We start from the raw sequence: 21,656 nt of genomic DNA on the forward strand, positions 1-21,656 counted from the left end.
TTACTGTCTGCAACAGTYTTGCTGTAATGCATGTAAGAGATATTCCAGTTGTTTGTTTTACATTGTGTTATCAGGACACTGCTGTAATAACTGTGATAATGCATTTGTGTGGACTCAGTTCCAAACAGTTTTGTGAAGATGGAAATGTCTGATACTCAAGTATGCCACTGCTGTGGTAGTCAGTAGTCCAACTGAACTGAACACTACACTGAAGATGTTCTTGTAAATTATTTTAAAAATGTCTTTACTTTAAGTGTAAAATACAAGGAAATAATTGTGAAATTATTTATGGCAGCTTTTCAAAATAATTCATGGGGGGATTATACTGTGTTTTGTTTTCTAGTGACGCAGTCTCCCAGTGGCACTGATGATTCATTGCTGAGGGGATTACACGCTGCTAACCAAAATGCCCAGCTGATTGTGCAGTTGTCATCTATACCTATGCTGAGTGCATGCTTCAACAAACTCTTTTCCATGCTACAAGTCCACCATGTTCAGGTATAGAATTTTGAACTTTAAAATGTTTTGATAGTATTCCTTTCTAAATTTGAAATTTTCTAAATTCCTTTCTAAGTTTTCCTGTACCTCTTGCAACTTGGGATTGAAGTATCCTGTTGTGTTATGTGCTTTATTGCTTATCAGTCTGTCATGGTCAACAGTACTGATAATGTAATAGACGAGCTGCTGAAAACTTTTATTGAAGAGGCCATTGATTGTTACAGTGGAAAAGTGGTATATATTTTTGTATTTAAAAACATGTTTGTGTGTTCACTGAATGATAATTGTTAGGTTATTAATGAATAGTGTCACTGAGTGATATTAATGACAAATGGAGATTTGTGAAGGTTTTCAAAACCCAGTTGAATAAAACCCAAGCAACTAGTCTAATATCTTCTTTGGCCTTTCTTTGAGCAGATTGGATTGGATTACTTGCAGAGGTCCCTTCCAACCTGAATTATCCAATGATCCTGTATGTTAGATTTAAATGTTTGCTTTTTGAAAAGTCATTAGCTTAGCAATGCTTTTCTTGATTCATACAAAGGAGTGCCATACCTGCTATATACATAGATGATTAGATGCCTGCCTGCCTCGATATTTTGGTGGACTGTCTGGCTCCATGCCTCAGTTGTTCATTTAAATATCTCATCCAAAATACAGTTTGTCATCATGTAAACATCCTTGATGCTTCCCCAGAATATCTAAAGTGTTTTTGCTAAGGGGATTTATTCAGAGTAAGCATCAGTGTTCCTGAGGTTTCCTATTAGATAAATGGGCTTTCTGAATAATTTTGGTTRACCAGGAAACATCACTTTAATAACAATCCAAAAGCTTACATGCAAATTTGTACACCTACCTTACATGTTACTGGTATAAGGTTATGTTAAAGATATTTCTGAACCGTATGTAAAGCTGCATTTTCTTAACACAAGTTTGAAGAGACTTCTTAAGAGAAACTATTTGGAAGAAATCTATTACAAAAACATAGCAGAGGCATTTGCTAGTTGGACTAAATTTGCCTTGAATATTATGTTTAGCAGAATTTTCTAAATCCAGTAAAGTAGAGAGGAGAGAGAGAGAGGGAAAGAAAGAGAGAGAGTGTGTGGGTGTGTTATCAGTGAAACAGTGGAAGCTGAAAATGTAGATCAGGCTTTTAAAATTAAAACTTTGATGCTGTGGTGTTCTGAGTTTGGTCTCATAGTCGGTTTTTTTCCTTTTTTTTCAGCTGGAATCCCTGTTGCAGTTATGGCTCACATTAAGCCTGAATTCCAGCTCCTCTGGAAGTAAAGATAGTGGTGCTGATATTTTCCTTTATAATGCTAACCGTACACCTGTTGTTTCCCTGAACCAAGGTAAAATACATTAAATATGGAAAATAAGCTTGGGGTAGTTGTTTTTTTAAGTACTCAGTTTTTTAGCTAATAAGCAAAAGGTATTGCAGTAAGTAATTTTGGTAAGAACATGTTGACATAATTTCTGCATTCTTATTAAAGACCTTTTGGGCTCATTTTCGTAAATGAAAAATATGTTGCTAGTGTGTAATCAAGAGCTGATTAGTTCAATTTTTATAATCTTATTAGAAATCAAGTTGTAAAATTTGTGGTTCTTAACTCATAATTGTTCAACTATATGCACTTTTCTGACAAATTTCATCTCCTTTTTACCATCCTGTGATCMTTCTCTTAACAAAGGGGTCAACAGAGTGGGAAAGCTCTGTTACTTTTGACCATCAGACTACTTATCTAGTACAAAGATACATTGAATTTTTTTCTTGAAATATATCATACTGTATAGGTAAGAAACTGTGTGGTATCTTGTAGTGATAATCCAAAATATTAGTGCCTGATATAATGAACCTGTTACACTGACTTCCATAAGAACATTTGAAATAATGATGTTTGAGATGTCAGGGTCTGGGCATTGTAGAAAGTTCTGTGGACCAGTTCCTGTGAAGTGTAGGTGAGGTTTCTTTTCCTAATTTCCTGCAATGATGGTTGTCAAAACAAAATAAACACAAAGAATAATATTAATAATCAATATAGCACCCTACAGTAAAAATAATAAAAAAAAAGAATATATAGTAATATCCTGAAGATTAAAGCTTGCAAAAACCTGTTTTTCCTGACAGCTTCAGTAACTAGCTTCCTGTCAGTTCTGGCATGGTATCCTAATACTTTACTCCGGACGTGGTGCCTTGTGCTTCACAGCCTAACGCTCATGACAAATATGCAGCTTAATGGTAAGTTTGTTTGGTTTTCTTATGTTGACAGTTTTAGTGATGTACAAATGAGTGTTGATTCCTTCAAAAGACTTCCAGAACATTCCTTTTGTCATATAAGTACTTTTGTTCTCCATAACTTTGGGCTTTTCAAGACTGAGCTCCTTGAATCGCTTGTACCACGGGAAACAGAAACCCGTATGATAGAAGAAAATGTCATTATAAGTAAGCTGTCAGTGTCTTCCAAAAAAACATTTCAGGACTAGCTGATGATCTTTGGGAATTCATTTTGTAGTATGAGAAGAAGTAGCGGAGAGGAATGTTAAAGTTGCCATGAGTGAGACTGAAGTTTTTCTGACTGAGTAGGAATATTTTTGTAAATATGCAGGCATCAGTCACTGCTTATATTAAGCTATTTGAAAATAAGCCCCCAGAAGCTGAATCTATTAAAATGGAAGTCCAGCCATTTAATTTCCCTGAGCATTCCAATATATCCCACTTTGTCTATATTGCTCCATAACACAGTAGAAATGATCTCACTTTGTGAATGAGATGGTGCCACAAGACTAACAGAAATTAAAGGAACTAATTTCTAAATGTTGCCTGTGGATCTTTTCTTTTGTATTTGCCATTTCAAATCATTGACTTTGAGATGCACATTTTTCTTAAAATTTTTACTTTTAGTAAAATTTTAGTAATTTTGTCCCCTTTCTGTGATGTTATTTAGCAATCAGTCTCACAAAAATCTGCTGAGATTTTTGCCATTAGGTGAAGAAATAGAGCAGCAAAAAACTTATGAAGCAGACTTACTGTGCACCAAGTGAGACCTCATATTTTTTCTTAATATTTGAGAATAGAACATGGTTTCTGGTATAACTGAAGCAGTTAATAAGTACATATACTGTCAGTTCTCCAACTTGTATCTGTAGATTGGCAAAACTTTCCCAAATTTATGCAGTGTATATCACTGGGATCAGATGTTAATGAGTAACATCTTTCAAGTGTTACGAGGCTCAGTCTTCTTCTCTGACACTGACAGGCAGTTGTGTGTTTGTGAGAGTTTCTTTGGTAATTGTCTGAGATCAGTAGGTAAATAAAAAACTGCTCAGGAGGAGCCCCTGTAGTTCATGCTAGGCACACTTCGGCATATGAATGTGGTTGTGGATTTTTTGTATATAGGATTGTGAGTTGGAGTTGAGTTGAAAAGGATTGGAGATGGAAGTATTACAACCTCTAGAGGCCAGGTTACAGGTTCTTGCTAATGGCTCCTTTGGGGTGGATTAGAGTGAAACAACACTGAATGATCGGTGTTCATAGATATATATAAGAGAGAGAAAGATAGACATATAGATACATATCTGTATGGCAGGTTTATTTTAGAACAGTTTGGTTGTGGTGGAAGGGAGGTATGTAGCTGTTTTGTGTATTTTTTGTAGAAACTATACAGAAGTATAAAGATATCACTTAGGAAAACGTAACAAAAAAAGAGAAAGGATAAGAGTAGATAGTGGAGAAGAAAGGTATAGCCTCTTGTGGATACAGWGATAAGATTTGATTGCTGCAATCTAGATATTCATTTATGGAATTAATGATCACAGTTTTGATCCATCAGAGGTGGGGGAAGCCTGGGAAACACCTGAGTTCAGTGGGTTGATAAACATTCAAGTTCAGGTGGGAATGCCCGGGTACTTCTACTGGGGAAGAATTTTATGCTGTCTGATGCAACACTGGATCAGGCACAGTCCTCTGGTGGAAAGCCCCAGAAATGARTCTGGGAGCACTTTGGGGGTCTTTGATGGTTTGGCACCTTCTAGGCATGATAGGTACCTCTTAAAGACATGGTGGTTGAATCAGTTGTGCCTTATCAGATGGGATGAACACCTTCAGGCCGATGTGAGAATATCCCTGTACCTCCCCCTGGAGGGAGTTGTACATCTGAGCAACTTGTATAAGGGAGGACACTGGCATGATGGCATTTATCAAAAAGCATTATCCCACTTCCACAGGATCTGTTTCACATTGTGCTTTTTTCAAGTTGTATTTTGAACCGATTCAATATACTGTTACTGAAAGAGTAAGACATCACGTTTAGTAAAGCTCATTTATTTGATCGCTGAAGGGTGTATTTTAATTCAAATTCCTGTCTTCAGAGTTCTTATCTCTTAAACTCCCTATAGTTGTATTCTGAGAAGCCTTTGCGTGTGCCAAGACCAAAGATACTGTGATTGTTTACAGGGTAACAGAACACCTGGTCTCTGTCTGACAAACTAACAAATGCATTCAAGCCTTACTGAAGTGCTGGACTAACAAAAAGAGACAAATCAAAATGTCTGTATGTATCACACCTACAAGACTAATCTCTGTTTTCAGAAATACTGCCTTAGCAAGCTTGGAATACTGATTGGGCAGTTTTGAGGCTTTATGTCCGTACTTACTGCAAAACTCAAAATTGTGGTCCTGAGTAAGCAGTTTTTGGTAGCTGATTTAGCTGAGAATATTATTTAAAAAATTCCCCATCATGAAATAAATAAAAAGGGGTTTGCACTATGAATATTTGATTAACATTTAATGCTTAATATTATGCTTTTTATTCTTATGTCTTTATTTTTAAGCTGGTCCAAGCAGTGCCATTGGAGCTCAGGAAAGTACTGCCCAGTTGTTGGTGTCAGATCCCAACCTTATTCATGTGTTAGTGAAATTTCTTTCTGGTACTAATCCTCATGGAACAAATCAACACAGTCCACAGGTAATGATCAATTAAAATGAAAAACTGTTTGTAATAGGATTTCAAGATACTTGACAGAAATATGTGTATTCATAATGTATTATATCCTTGTTTCATTTCTTCTTCTAGTTATGATGAGCAACCATAGGAAAGTTCATGTTGTTGATGCACTCTGAGTAGTGCTGGTATGTTTATACAGCTCTCTGGAAGTTTGCCACAGGGAGAGGATATGCTAATGAAGTGCTCCCTTCAGTTACTTTGCCAAAATCTTGTTGGGTTGGGATAAAAATGCTAAATAAAATAAAATTTATTATCTAAGAATTATCAAATTTTAAATTGTACTTCTATTTTCTGTTTCTGAATTCGTGTGGTATCTGCTGCCTCTCCTAATTTGAAATAATGTTTTCTTGCTTTTTGCAGTCATTTAAATGTCTGTGAACAATATTTAAAAAAAGCCCAAGTCAACTTAATTGTAGTAGCATTTGACAGCAATCAGTCTAGGAGGCAGAAAACATACGGTAGTTCCAGGGKTTTTTTTCCTAGCAAATTTGCCAGAAAATACATCAGTATTTCTATAACTTGAACACTGCACAGTGCCATTAAAATACTTAAATGAGTATGCCGTTTGTGAAAAAACATTCACATTAGCACAGAAATATATTCTGTATGGAGTATAGTTTGCATTACTGAAAAGAGAGTCTTAAAGTTGAAAAACAAGTCTTMGACAAAGAACTGAATTTCTTACTTTTGCCTCATGATTGGCAATGGAAAAATATGTAATATAAATTCATTCAGATTAGTTCTGTAAAAATGCTGTAAAAATGTTCAGAAAGCAAGTTAAGTTACTTTTCTGTTCTTAGAAGATGTTAGATACCGTTTAATGCTCTTGAAGACATTTAATTTATATTTAATACTTCCTAAAATGCCTTTTCTTCTAGGTTGGGCCAACAGCAACGCAAGCTATGCAAGAATTTCTTACTCGACTACAAGTGCACCTTTCTTCAACTTGTCCTCAGATGTTCAGTGAATTTTTATTGAAATTAATACATATACTTTCAACAGAAAGGTAAATTTTCCTKTTTTCTTTTCCTTTCATACCCTCTTTTTGTTTAAAATCTGTGTGATAGTGAATCACTAAGATGAGGATGTGCCTTGTCATACTGTCAAGTTGTGTATCACTGGAAAATCATCTTTGTGCAATAGCACTACCAGCAGAATCTGGGCTGCTCTTGGCTCATGGAAAARTACATCTGGAACTCACACACAGCAGTCTGTATGAGACACTGTCAACAGAAGCACTAAAATTTTGGACTGATTTTATTTGAAGCTAAGATGTAGACCTTGTTGAAGTAATTCCCTGAAGTAAGGACACTGTTGAAGAGCTTACCTATTAAAAAAATATTCTGAGAGGCCTGAATTAATGGAAGATTCCAAAAGTTATTCGTAGATTGTGAAAATAGTATGGATGGCTTGTCTCATATGGTAGGATGAAATATGAGATTGCATAATTCTGTTTATGCATTATGCATTTTTATTGCTTTAGCTTTGGTGTTTTTTTCTTTCTATATGAAAGTGGGAAACACCTTCTGCCTTACTCTCCTGGCTCCTATTGATGCCCACTAGTGTAGAGAAGTGCCTCTGGCCGGGAGAGAGATTATAGTTTATGGCTTATCTGTCACAATTCTGCTTCCTCAAAGCAAGGCCAAGGGGCACAAAACTGTGTATCCAGTGGTACACTGGAAATATGGTAATGGTTAAGCTGAAGTACACTCAGAAGCATTTCTTACTGGTATTGATACTCTGCTCATCCCCAGACAAAGGCTTCATATTAGGGATGAGCTTCCACAGTTCTAGGTTCCCAGTAGGTGGCACTTCAGTGTTATCTATTCTTTAATCTTGCAGAAAACAGTTTCTGCCTTCTGTAAGATATTTTACCTTCGTAACTTAAATTATAGGAGTGGTGTTTACCAGGTGATATTGGTGATCAGTGATTTCTGCAAGACATGTCATAATGCAGTACAATCATTAATTCACAGTCAGTCTTGGAATATGTGTCTGCATGCCAGCATTTGTCTGAAATAAGCTAATGAGACCACCGAAAGGGTAGTTTTTGATATGTGTTAGGTTTTTTTTTTTTGAGACAAACCAGATGTGAAACTGAAATGCCATAAAGTGGAAGCAAAGCACCAGAAAGGGGTTTAGATCATTGTTTTTAAGAACACAGGTAATTACTGTACTGTACCATGGCTGATCGTGAGATTAATTGTGAAAAATAGCAGTATTTTACTGTTAGAATTAAATGCCAAGTATTTTCTTCAGGGCTGTTTCTATAAACTGGGCTGTTTTGTTCTGTATTTAATTGTAAAAGTTAGAAGATTAATTGATGTGAAAAGATACAGAGAAGTATATGAAAGTTCAGTAACTATAGCAAGTTTTTGTTTAGATGCACTGATTCAGAAGGTTCATTTTGTAGTCCAGCACTATATGTGTAGAATGAATTGGTAAAATAAACTTATCCCTAAGAGAAATCCTTCAAGCAGCTACAAGCACCATCCGTGATATTTTGAGTACTTTCTCATGCGCTTATGCATAAGCCCTTACCTTGTGCTAACCTATTTAAATAAGTAAAATCTGACCATTCTTCTTTTCATCTCCGGGTGGGAAATGGCTGGTTGTGGAGACAAACAAAAAAAACCTGTGGGAAGGAAAGAATGCATCATGGTTTCCTGTTAGCAGCTAAATAATCCTCATGATATTAAAGTATTATGTGACTGCTTCCCATGAGGTTGCCTTGCAGATGTAGGAAGCTTTTCACCAAGAACTGAACAGGACTGTTCAGTCTGTATATAGACTGTACCAAGTCTATACCTACAAAATTAACTGAATTACAAAATAAAAAGATGAATCCTATCCTTTTTCAAAGTTAACCTCTTAATCAGTGGTGGGATCAGGAAGGTGGTGGCATGAGCAAGTTCCACAGGCAGTTTAATAACCAGTATATTAAAAAATTACAAAAACTTGACACAGGTGAAAGATTATGTTTTGCTTCCACATGTATTTCTGAAAATAGCTGAATTTTTACTTATTGGAAGTCTGGTGTGCTTTTTGATTCTTAAAAATCAAGAAAAAAATCTATACCCAAAAGCCAAACCTGTTTAATGTGTAATATCTTTCTCTTTTCTTTTTCTTTCAGGGGTGCATTCCAGACAGGCCAGGGACCATTGGATGCTCAAGTGAAACTCTTGGAATTTACCCTGGAACAGAATTTTGAAGTTGTATCAGTTAGCACAATTTCTGCAGTAATTGAGTCTATAACCTTTCTTGTGCATCATTACATTACATGCTCGGACAAAGTAATGTCCCGCAGTGGCTCAGACAGCTCTGTGGGTGCTCGAGCATGTTTTGGAGGGCTTTTTGCCAATATTATTCGTCCAGGTGATGCCAAAGCAGTCTGTGGAGAAATGACAAGGGATCAACTCATGTTTGATTTATTAAAGCTGATAAATATTTTAGTTCAACTGCCACTTTCCAGTAACCGAGAGTACAGTGCCCGTGTTCCAGTAGCGAGCAGTACTACAGACAGTGTGTCTGATGAGGAAAAGGTTTCAGGAGGCAAAGATGGCAATGGAAGCAACCCCAATACTCAAGGATCAACTGCGTACGTAGCAGACTTGGTGTTGGCCAACCAACAGATCATGAGCCAGATTTTGTCGGCGCTTGGCCAGTGTAACAGCAGTGCTATGGCAATGATTATTGGTAGGTATTTTCTGAGTAAGAAGGAAGATCTTTTGGGGTGGTGAAACACTTAATACTACTGCAAACTCATAAGCTGGGTGTAAATGTGAAAGAATGTGACACAGAAATGACAGGAAAAAGGAGACAGAGAAGAAGGTAATGGCGAGTAGATATGTGGAAAAAAAACCCTGACATGAAGTGGAAGACAGTTATTGAAACCAAACAGGAATGTGTTTGGCATTTGAATTTGCAGAATCTCAGAATGGTTAATGTTAAAGGACCTCTGGAGGTTGTCTGGTCCAACCTTCCTGCACAAACAGTGTCAACTCAGAGCCTGCCTCAGTTGAGAGCAAGTTGCTCAGTACCTTGGTCCAGTTGGGTTTTTAATTCCTCAGGGTTGTAAACTCCACAAGTACTGTGGGCAACCTGTAATAATGCTCAAACATTCTTAAAGTAGAAAAGCCTTTTCCTTATGTTTAAATGGAATTTCCTGTATTTCAGTCTGTGGCCAAGACATGGCTCTGTGCATGGATAGGATGAGTTTTCAGTTAGTATAAGATGCCTTACCTCMGTTGTTTGCTAAGTATTGGATTAAATGTTCTAGGAAGTTGCAGTCTTGTATTTGTGCATGGGATCTTCCTGCTATGAACAAGTGAGGGAGCTCATGATGCTTAGAAAGCAAAGTTGGTGTTTATCAGACTTTTATCTGAGGTGCATTTTCTCAGAGAGGCTACCTACCTATGTGCCTTGCTTCTGAGCTGTGATGATACCATAGTTTTTTTGCACTTAAACCACTGGCTGAAATACCATGGATTTCTGCATGTCCAAAATTGGAAAAACATTATGCAGGAAGATATACAAAGACCTTGCACTCCATTTCAGGTCTAATAGTTGTAAAATTTTGTTCTCTTTATAGTGATTCTCTTGTTCTGAAGGAAGTTGCTCTGGCATTTTCTGTGCTTTTGTCTTAAGCTGATATGAAAGTGTTAACCAATGCTATTATCAGAAAACAGATACTTGTTTGATGAGAACACATGAATATTAGACTAGTAAAAAGGAATTGAGGGAAAAAATAGTTATCTCCAGTAGTCAAATTAAACAGGAGGCAGGATTTGACAAGCTTGGATTGTGCTGTTGGAACCTTTCTGAAATTAATTCCAGAATATCTCCTTCATTGTTCTGGGTGGTTGGTGTCATATTGCTAATACACTACAAACACTGAAAGTAGTTCGTTCTGGAAATGGTGGTTTGTTCTGAGTATGTGTCTATTTGGGGTGAAAATCTAATATTCTTGTGCTCAACTTCGGTATCTTTCTAAACCACTGATTTCTGTCCAGCAGTTGTTTTGCATTTTTTTAAATACATTTTGGAGAGGTAGTTTTTTCAAATGTTGTTTATTGAATTCAGGGTTCTCGGCCAGCTAATCCCTTCACTGGATTCTTCCTCCCTAAGTCTTTTAATGTAGGTTATTGAAACTAATCTGTCCATGTATTTTGGAAAGATGTAACACAACTAGTTGTGCGTTTAGTTCCTTCAAGAAAAACTATATTGAGCTCTCTCCAGATAATTTCAGTGAACAAAAAACATTTACAGGACTGCAGCCAAGGTTACGTAGAATCCAAAAATCAGTTATCAGCATATAGTAGTAAACATACAATAACTAATGCAGCATGGAAAGGTGCTACCAGGATAGGTAAACGATGATGTCTGCAGATGTGTACTGATGGGTAGTGGTTTTGGTGTCAAAATTTATGCTAATAGCATTAATTTACTGCATCTGGCAAGCAAGCTGGTCAGGATCCAGGATGGCCTTGAGAAATTCACTTGTCACTTGAATTTAGAATATCATTCTTTCTCTTTTTCTTTTTATGATTGTTGTGTCTGTTTCATTAGGGTTTCATGCTTTGTAATTGACAAACTGTGAAAATCATACAAGTAATAGTATATACCTCCTATCCTATCTTCTCACCTGAAAGTCCTCACAGCAAACCAAATTTCAGCTTTAGCAGTCATTCATTTGACTTTTCTAGACTGGACACAGGCTCAGTCTTAGGTGCTTTTTGCTTTCTGTCTGTAATCTCAGCAACGTGCACTGAATGTTGCTGGTAATTGATATTCACAAAATTGTTATGCATAAATCCTGAGCTTTAACACGGAGAAGCAAAATTCCAGGGGAGGGATTTCTGACAGAAATATATATGTTAAGTATTTGTTTTTTGGTTTTTTTTGGCAGCACAAGTGCCCTTCTGTTATTATCTGAAAAAAAAATTACCAAATGTTAGTTGCTTCTAGCTAGGAGTGATTCCAATCCTTGTAGTACTTATCATATTTCTTTCACTAATTACACTCATTTTTATGGTCTGATTTGATTTCAATTTCCTGACTTCCTGGCCAAGTATTTGTATGTATCTGGGAACACTAAYTGTAATTCATATGATCCTGGAAACTGGTCCGTTTGTACTTCATAAAATCCATGTGAACGTTTAAATATTCTTGAGTTCCTTATATGCTGTTAATGGTTTGTTAAGTCTCAGTTTTTGACTTTGAACTGTTTCTGTTTTCATTAAGGTGCAAGTGGCTTACATCTCACTAAACATGAGAATTTTCATGGTGGCTTAGATGCAATATCAGTTGGAGATGGGTTGTTCACTATCCTGACAACACTTAGTAAGAAAGCAACAACAGTTCAAGTGATGCTTCAGCCAATTCTTACCTACATGGCCTGTGGGTACATGGGAAGGCAGGTAAGTTCTCTCAGGCCTGCTGTGCTTCAAGTAACCAGTAATAAGGTCAGAAAACTAAACTAGTTCTATATAAAAGAAATGTTAGCATTTTTACAGCCTCACTTCATTTTGGTGCAGAGGTTAGGAAGCCTCTTTCTGTTATCCATGGTAGAGGGAAAGATTGATTTTCTCTAAGGACATTTTGACATTCCTGTAATTGTTCATGCCTAAAGGTTTGACGATGGATCAGATATTTTATTGCATGTAAGTGGGAAGAATATTTATTGTGTTCATATTAGTTGGTATTTTAATATATATATCCTCTATACTCCTATTCGCCTTAATCTGCTCACCACATGAGTTTGAGCTTTTCCATATCCCAGATACTTCCCTTACATAAGGAATTGAACCATGTGAAACTCTGTGCTGTATGCTGGCAGAAAGGTCAGCTGTGGTGGTATTTCCTCTCTGGTAGTTTTGACTACTGAAAAGGCAAAGAGAGGCTGAGAGCTGTTATGTGAATTTCTGCTGTACTAATTTTGTATGAAACCATGTATTCCTTAAATTATTTTCTTCTAGGGTTCTCTTGCCACATGTCAGTTGTCTGAGCCACTGCTCTGGTTCATTTTACGAGTGTTGGATACAAGTGAAGCTTTGAAGGCTTTCCATGATATGGGTAAGAATGTCTTTTCTTTAGCCACTTCAAATAAAAGGTTTGGTTTAGATGTTTTTGGCACTTAAGGAATACATATATATGTCCATAGGGGCCAATTTGCTAAACAGGCCTTTGTTTATGTGGAATCTGTTGAGTGCTTCTGAGCAGGTTTTTTTTCCTTTCTGCTCACATTACACACAGGTGGCGTTCAGCTTATATGTAACAACATGGTAACAAGCACAAGAGCTATTGTTAACACAGCAAGAAGCATGGTTTCAACTATTATGAAATTCCTGGATTCTGGCCCCACAAAAGCAACAGATAGCAGTTTGAAAGCAAGAGTGCTTGCTTCAGAGCCTGATAATGCAGAAGGAATTCACAATTTTGCACCTTTGGGTAAGTAAAGCTTCTTTCTCTTAGATTAATGTCTGCTGTTCATTTGAATGTGTATCAGTTTCTTAACACAAAGTGTTAGGATAGTGTCAAACGTTCCAATACTACTAAATCTTCTAATGGGAGGGGTTGCCGGTTTTTCAGGGTAATGTTGAGGGATGAGGTTAGCCCCCTCCACCACAGGTAATAAGACTCAGGTGGACAGGAKAGAGGAGAGGGAGTGATCTGTGTCTGGTGAAGTCATCAAGGTGAGCCCCTTTCTTCTCTCTTAGGTCAGGCAATGCCTGGTTCCAGGCCACCTTCTGCCTTAGGCACACTAAGACTCACTAACTTCACTAAAGGCACATCAATTTTGATGGAGCTATCACAGAAGCATAGCGTGGTGGGATGATAGAGAATGAGCCTGAGCTGTGTGAAGCAGAGCAGAAGAAGCTGGGGCATAAGGCTGATATTGCTGACTCTCATATCTACACCTGACTGCTGTGATGTTGCCTGCATGAGCGTTTGTAAGAATTGCAGTACTGTTTTGATAACAATACAATGGTTACCAGTTAACTAAAATATGTGTGTTTCAAGAGATAGCTGTACTGTAATGTCTTACAAAGGCTTTCCCTTTCAATGCTAGTGTCTTTGTTTTCTGTTGCTGCCCACTAGCCTAGTGTAGCCCTTGAATATATTCATATGGTTTGTCTCACTGACAGGAGAGGAGAAAGAAAGGATATTTTACAAATTTCTGGAGAGATTGTTGGATGAGAGAGAAATCCATTCAGTCCTCTAATTCAAGTTTAAGAGTGTCAAAAATATTGGCATTATGAAAGACAATAAAAGTAAGCTTATTCGGTAGAGTAAGGGCACAGTAGGGGGCCACTGGAAATTTTCTACTTTGCTCTTCACAGATGTCTAAAAGGTAAATTTAGGAATCCTGTAAATGTTGATTCTTTATTACTTTAAATAAAATTGAAGTAAAAATGCTAAGCATATATGGTGGTAGGTTCTTCCCTATCTTACCTCCCAGCTTACAAAGTGCTGCAATTCTTGATGTTCTGCCATGAGTGCATCTCTCTTAATATTTAACTTTCAGTCAGAAGTCAAAATTAACCTTCTGGTTGTCCTCAGTACATTCTGATTCTCATCATGTAGCATTCTCTGTAGTGCATTTTGATTCTCATCATGTGGTTATTCTCTGAGACTTAATTCATTTGGGATCAAAGTTCATCATAATATATCCAGGAGTTAATGTCCAGCTGCTGCTACACTTTCAGTCATGGGTCCAGGCTATATACTTTAAAGTAAAGCATCCCAAGTACCTGTAGTTTGGAGCAGCTCAAATCTGGTCTTATTATGCCCTATACTTGCTAAAGAAGACAGCCTAGATCTTCCTTATTCAGGAAGTAGAAAAAGAAGCAGCTGCTGTGATTGAGTTTTTTTTATTTTATTCTGGTGTCTTTTTCAGAAAAGGGTTTTCATATGAAACCTTTTCAAAGAAAAAGGTTGCAGAGTTTAGTTGTGGAGTAATTTATGTTGTTTTAGTATTTAAACATTGAAAGTATATTAAGTGTGAATTAAGTGAGTTGAAGCTGTAAGCATACTGTTCAACCTTCACCTTTCTGTTTGGTTTGTTTTTGTCATATACTCTTGAGACTAGGTTTAGAATTTTGGTAGCAAATGTCCCTTAGCAAATTTCAAGAACGTAAGTATGCGTGTGGATATGTAGACTGCCTGTTTAAAACAGTCGCAGAGTAAAATAAAAATAATTCAGCAGTTGCCATTATTACATGCAGGGTGTTACCACTAAACCAAAACAGATGAGATAGGAAAATAAAACGTTTGTATAACCTGTTTTCCACAGGTTGTGAATTAATCTGGGTTTTATGAATAAACACCACTAATCTGTGTTAATGGTGCTGTTTCTGAAGGTTCAATCACCTCGAGCAGTCCCACTGCCCAGCCTGCTGAAGTGCTGTTGCAGGCTACACCTCCCCACAGACGGGCTCGGTCTGCTGCATGGTCGTACATATTTTTACCTGAGGAAGCTTGGTGTGACCTSACGATTCACCTCCCTGCAGCTGTGCTGCTCAAGGAGATCCACATCCAGCCTCACCTGGCCTCTCTGGCAAGTAAGTAGATTCACCAGTTTTGATGCCAGTTCAGAAATTTGAAGGGTACGATTTGGAAACAATACAAAGAGTATTGTTCAAATCAGCAGAGCTAAAGCTGAGAGGTTGTTGGAGTAATGCTTGTATATAAGTTTGAAAATGGAAGGCCCTGCCTCTGCTCGATTTCTAGCATTGCAGATGTCTTGTGGCATTCATRTTTAATATGTCAAAAAACTTGGTCATACTCCTCAAATCTTTGCCCAGTGAGAAAGTGATTTTGGTCAAGGGTCTTCAGACAAAATGCTTTTGTATGGTAGTTGGGAAAAAGCATGAGATTTTCAGCTTTTATTGTTGTAGCCCTGATAGGGAAGGGGTGTCTTTAGTGACCGGACTTCACTTCACCTGAAGTCTTCAAAACAAACTGTGTATATCATGTATCAAAATGCTTGCGCATTTTAGCATGTACTATCACCCAAGTCGAGCTCTCCCACTGCAGTTCTGTAGCAGTGTCTGCCTGAGATAATTTCAGTCATTTTGTTCTCTGAATTTTATTTGTTGAACATGTATTGTATTGTTAATGACAAACTAGTACAGATTTTATAACAGTGTTAAACCTTCTTATCTTACTCTGTAGCGTGCCCTTCATCAGTGTCCGTTGAAATAAGCGCTGATGGTGTCAATATGTTACCTTTGTCAACTCCTGTTATCACAAGTGGTCTCACCTATATAAAAATCCAGCTGGTAAAAGCTGAAGTTGCCTCAGCTGTCTGCCTTCGTCTCCATCGTCCTCGGGATGCCAGTACCCTGGGACTCTCTCAGATCAAACTGTTGGGCCTCACAGCCTTTGGAAACACCTCCTCTGCCACTGTCAATAATCCCTTCCTTCCCTCTGAGGATCAGGTCTCTAAAACGAGGTAAGGCTCCAGTGTCAGAGGACACTTTGTGCCAGTTCATGGTTTAGGGTTCAGGTTTTTTGCAGTGTTTTCTTCTCTGAGTCAGATCTTTCAGTAGCAAACTCTTCCCTTTTTTTTTCCCAATTTGAAGGGAAATATAAGCAGTACCTCTCACTTCTTTAATAGACGCTTAGTCTGCATATGTAAAAGGAAATGTTTCATCTCTGCTATGGTGAAAGAATACAAAGCTTAGGAAAGCATTTAGAGTTCATTTAAGGTTTTAATGGGTAGGCAGTTGTAAAAAAAAAAAAATGGAGTGCCAAAATACTTCGTATCCTTACAGAAGTCAATGGAGTTACATAAGTATTGGAGCAGGAGTAGAAATAGAATAATGGAATGTTTTGTGGAAGTCATATCTAATATTGCTGCTGACAAACATTTCAGAAATAGGAGCTGAGTGTTGTTACCATTCTGGCATATCAGCAAGATTTCTTTTCAAAAGCTTTTATTTGATTAGGTGGCATCATGTTGAGTTTCTTGTTCATTTTAAAAAATAAAAATAAACACATAAGGATTTTTTTGAAGTGTCAAAGTTTTCCAACTTTGAATTTAATGGATGGATTTTTGAAATTTCCTGGTTCTTACATTTAGATTACTAAATTGCAAAACCTCATGTATTTAAAAATACTTCATCTTTGAACCTTAATGTTCTTAAATTTGAAGAGAGTATGGGAAACTTTTGAAAACCTTTATTTTGCAGGGAAAAATTTTGAGAGCATAAGTAAATTTAGAGAACATGAATACTCTAAGTGTATATTTAATAAAGGCTGTATAACTGAGATTGGTCTTTGCTTTTGAGTCACAGTGAAGAAAATTATGATAGCCAAAGTATACTATATTTTTACTTCAGAAAAGGTTATAATAAAGTCACACAAAAATAATCAGTATCTAAAGAAAGGTGAGTGTATGTTCCTCATTTCTTGAAGTGTTTTATTTCAGCTTTCAACTTAACGTTTTAAGTATGTCAATAAAATAATAAGAGTAATGTGATAGATATATTCAATAAACTTGCATAAATTTTGTTTTAGACATAACAGAGAACTTGCTCTCTTACAAGTGACGAATTCAATTGATTTAGGAATAAACTATTYCTAAAATGAAATTGCAAGCTTAATTTAAAATCTACATGCAAATTTCCAWATTCTTAATCTGTGGTAAGGGTTGGCTGTGGAAACAACCTTCTAGTTTAGAACTTGCAAGTGAAAGATGTCATTTTTTTCACATACAGCTTAGATTGTCCCCTTGTTCATGATGCTCGTTTAAATAGTACTGTGTTTTATTATTTATAAAGTCTTAATTGATGTATTTCCAAATTGATTCAATTACAATAGGTTTACTTCTCGGGATTTGTTATTAAAAGGACTTCTGAATGATTTTGTCAAAGAATGAGAGACATGAGGGAAATGCAGTGCTAATGGGTTTTTAATTTCTGTGCTTTTTCTAGATGCATTTAAAATCAGGTTCTCTAAGGTTCACTATAGTTTATTGTAAATGTGTATGATCCTAAAAGTTTGTAATGTCAGCGAAGTTGTGCATGTGTATAATTTTAACACCAACTACTGTTGCCTCTTTGCTCCTTTTGATGTAAAAAACACAACACACAAGTAAACAATACCCAATAGAGAAAAGCAAAAAAAGACAACAACCCACTACAACCAATAGAACCCAAACCCAAAACTGCCCTACACCCATCCCCCTATATAAACATTTTCCCTGTCATCCTTCCCTCAATAGATTGACCCTATTGGAAGAAATATGTATGTGAATCAAGAAGTTTTGAGAAACTTTAGTAATAAAATTTGCAGGCTCTTAGCTCTTCCTACCCACTCACCCTGCCTTTCTTACAATCTTAATCCAATGATTGCAACTGCATTACTAATGTATATTACATTGTGGTCTTACATTCAGTTATTTGCTTTGCTCAGATGGTGTTGATCATGTAACAGAAGTTTTCTGCAGTACTTGTCCTATAATCTAGTACAGGTAGTTGTGCTATAGATGAAAAATAATACAATAAGAAAATATGACTTTAGCTCATATTTCTGTTTTCCTTTTCAGTATTGGATGGTTAAGATTACTGCACCACTGCCTCACTCACATAAGTGATTTAGAAGGAATGATGGCTAGTGCTGCGGCACCCACTGCTAATCTGTTGCAGACATGTGCTGCTTTACTGATGTCCCCTTACTGTGGGATGCATTCTCCAAACATTGAGGCTGTGCTTGTGAAAATTGGGCTTCAGTCCACCAGAATTGGCCTAAAATTGATTGACATTCTTCTCAGAAACTGCTCGGCATCAGGGAGTGATCCTGCAGGTGAGTGCAGTGGTTTTCTTTTCAGTTGTTACTTTAAAGCATTGGTTGTCTAATATACAAATACAATATATTTGCATGTTACTTTCTGATTCTGAACCTGGGTTGCCAGAACTTGCCATTGTGCCTTGTTGGGCTTCTAACAGTCTTTATATGTGGGTAGTCCTGCCACAGTAAAACAGGGCAACCAGGGTTCTTTGGTTTTTCATAATTAAGTGTTTTGAAGACACAGAGTAGGATGCACAGTGCCTCTTACTTTAGATACAGTGTCCAGATGTTTGTAGGGCACCATGAATTCTGAATAGCACTAATCATTGAAAATTCATGTGGAGGTACAAAATCAAGATATGACTGTGTTCTATGTCCCACACTGAAATTCTGCAGAAGCTGTTCTGATAATGCACGGGGGGTGTTGTATTTATGCTTTCATACCACTTTGCTGTTTTGTAGCTTCTGAATGAAAGGAAGCAAATTCTTTTTTTTTTCTGTTTTGAGGCTTCTAACAGAAAACACTTTTTAAAAATTGGCTTCCATGACTTCTGCCATGAGTTAGTGTTTCAGTGTAGACTGCCCTGTTTTCCTGGAATGTTGTTAGATAGGAGAGTAGTTTGTGACAGGGCCTAAGATGAACAGAGTGAGGAGAAGTTGAATAGGAAATAATCTGTGGAAATCTTCAGCTGTAGTCCCATTGGTGGAAATTGGAGTTAAATAAGCTTCCATTTTGAAATAAGTGTTTGCTTCTGTGACGCAAGAGGTTTGACAGCTCTGCTGGAATTAGTCATGTATTTTTGGAATATGTTGAGGAAAAACCCTACTATGTAAACCTCTAAGTCCTGTATCTGATGAGTGTTGTAAAGGCCTTTCCTTTCATAGCAAGGCTGAACATTGAACATAAAAAATACACAGTTCTGAGACAGTGAGATGTATAATAATTTCATCCTTATGTTAATGGAAAATCTTAATTCAATGTTAATATTGGAACTCTGTAATAATGTCACTTAAAAAATACGTATGTAAGTACTTCTATTATTTCCCCTCCCCTTTTTTTTTTTTGAATGCGGCAAGATCTGAATAGCCCTTTACTGTTTGGAAGATTAAATGGTCTCTCTTCTGACTCCACAATAGACATTCTTTATCAGCTTGGAACAACTCAAGACCCTGGAACAAAAGATAGGTAATGTTATTTGGGTTATCATGTGGAAGCATATACAAAAAATAATCTGTTAAACAGTTGCTTGATACTAGTTCACAAAACCAACCATTTTTGAAATCTGATTGTTATGAGATATCATGAAAGTGTAGAAATCTGAAAAAGCTTTCCAGCTTTCTGTCCTCTTTGCATCCTTTCCAGGGAATGCTGCTCCTCTTTTTCTGCTCTTATAAATGTGATAAAACTTTGGTTTTCAATTGGCTTTTTTCTCAAATACTCAATACCTGCTATATTTTCTTTTTCTATAGAAAGTTCACATTTGGCTGTCCAAGATAAATATTTTAAATTTAATTTTTGCCCTGATARAAGTCTTGAGAAAAGAGAGCTTGAGCTCACTCTTGAACTTTACTTCCAAGGAAGAGATAAATGTGTGAACTGGATTGCAAAAAACCCAGCAAGCTAATTTGGTTTTGAGTGCTTCTTTGATCCTTTATAACATGCAACATCATCTTGTCTTACAGAATTCAAGCATTGCTGAAATGGGTCAGTGATTCTGCAAGAGTTGCAGCTATGAAAAAAAGTGGCCGGGTCAGCTACATTTGTCCCAATAGCTCAACCAGAGAGTATGGTCTTTTGATGCCATCTCCTTCCCACTTGCATTGTGTAGCAGCAATTTTGTGGCATAGTTACGAATTACTCGTTGAATATGATTTGCCAGCATTGCTGGACAGAGAGCTCTTTGAGTAAGTAAAGCAAGGTTTTGCACCTCATGGTTTTTATAACTAAATAATTTTCTTCACTGAAGCAGTACAACTTGAAGGGCACTTACTGTGAAATCAGCTTCAGGGAAAGTTATGTCCCTGAAGCTAGTTGATAGAGTGGATACCTGAAGATATCCCAATACATAGTTTTGTAGTTCTAAACTCAAAATTACACTTTACTTATTCCAGGTATAATTGTGTTTAATGACCCAGAAATCTGAAATAAAACAGCAGATCCATGTATATACTTGTATATATGTGAAAGGTAAGCTGGTTCGTGGTTTTTTCATGAGGTCTTTTAATGGMGTATACTTGTTGAAATTGTAGTCATTTTCACAGTGCCTCTGAGTGATCTTCATTAGGATTCTGTTATAGATGAATATTTTGTCACGGTATCCAGTGTCTGGATAACTGAGAAGTGTGGAATGGGGAGATGTTGTCATGAAGGTTCCACTTCTGTTCTGGCCAGTCTGATCTGAAAGAAATGAAGGCACAAATTCTGGATTGAATCTTAAGCTATGAATTTGCATTATTTTGATGGATTCTAAAGAGAACTTCACCCTAAACAACAAATGTATACTCTTAGTGCCTCCCAAATTGAAAATATATGAACTAATATTTGCAATATATATTGCTTAACCATCTCTTCTTTTAAACAAAATTTAAAAGAGAGGAGCCCCATAACTTTGTTTCATGCGTTTTATAGAAATATGGCTGTTAACTCTAGTCAAGCATTTTTGACTTGTGCCATTGAATGCACTTACAGTTAATGAAGGGATCTTTGCACATTATTTTGATGTTGCTCTTAAGAAACCTTCATATATTTCTACAAMCACTCTCCTTTAGGCACAATCAAACATTCAAACACCAGCAAGTGTMTGAGTTATGGTTACAAGTACAAGCATGTGGAACTCTTAAATATAYGCAGCAGGTTGGTCTTGGGAATCAGTTTAAGGATTTTAAATTGCAGGTTAACTAGTCMTTTTAGCAATACACTTTAGCAGAAATACGTTTTCAGGATACATTTTAACATTTGAAAAGAAAAAAACTCTAGTAAAAATACACTTCTTAAAATGGACGGCCTAATTAGATTTATATAAAGAGGGTTTCACAGCTGAATTCCTGTTTTTTGGAACACAGTGTGTTGTTTTCATCACAGGGAGAAATGATRGAATACTAATAAAACTATTGTACCTAGTGTTAGTATGCATGTTACAATATAGCCCTGTTCCCCTATCTCTTGCCGGATAGAAAACTATAGTTCGTATCAGCCACCATCTGGAGCAAGTTACAAAATATGTTTTAATAAATATGAAAGCATTATTGTCAGAGTTCTATGGGTAAATCATTCTTCAAATATAACTTTTCATGTGTATTCCTCATCCTCTTTGATACTGTAACTTTTGAAATATTTTAATGGATTTTAGCTGTAACTCC

At 36.6% G+C, this 21,656-nt stretch overlaps 1 protein-coding gene across 4 annotated transcripts in view; it reads left to right on the forward strand.

Annotated features, from left to right (window-relative positions):
* The window catches only part of BIRC6 (baculoviral IAP repeat containing 6), a 168,957-nt gene that overhangs the window by 72,052 nt on the left and 75,249 nt on the right, over positions 1 to 21,656 (forward strand). For all 4 annotated transcript variants that reach the window (XM_057383649.1, XM_057383652.1, XM_057383651.1 and 1 more), the window contains 14 exons: positions 344 to 498; positions 1,724 to 1,850; positions 2,627 to 2,737; positions 5,329 to 5,462; positions 6,380 to 6,507; positions 8,635 to 9,197; positions 11,745 to 11,920; positions 12,479 to 12,575; positions 12,756 to 12,950; positions 14,864 to 15,064; positions 15,678 to 15,957; positions 18,055 to 18,311; positions 19,374 to 19,482; positions 19,980 to 20,201. In XM_057383649.1, the coding sequence (XP_057239632.1) occupies positions 344 to 498; positions 1,724 to 1,850; positions 2,627 to 2,737; positions 5,329 to 5,462; positions 6,380 to 6,507; positions 8,635 to 9,197; positions 11,745 to 11,920; positions 12,479 to 12,575; positions 12,756 to 12,950; positions 14,864 to 15,064; positions 15,678 to 15,957; positions 18,055 to 18,311; positions 19,374 to 19,482; positions 19,980 to 20,201 (2,755 nt within the window). The remainder of the gene's footprint in view (positions 1 to 343; positions 499 to 1,723; positions 1,851 to 2,626; positions 2,738 to 5,328; positions 5,463 to 6,379; positions 6,508 to 8,634; positions 9,198 to 11,744; positions 11,921 to 12,478; positions 12,576 to 12,755; positions 12,951 to 14,863; positions 15,065 to 15,677; positions 15,958 to 18,054; positions 18,312 to 19,373; positions 19,483 to 19,979; positions 20,202 to 21,656) is intronic.

The sequence above is a fragment of the Malurus melanocephalus genome, unplaced genomic scaffold, assembly GCF_030028575.1.
Source record: "Malurus melanocephalus ecotype Western Australia unplaced genomic scaffold, MMel_1.1 scaffold_649, whole genome shotgun sequence".
Taxonomy (NCBI): Eukaryota; Metazoa; Chordata; class Aves; order Passeriformes; family Maluridae; genus Malurus; species Malurus melanocephalus.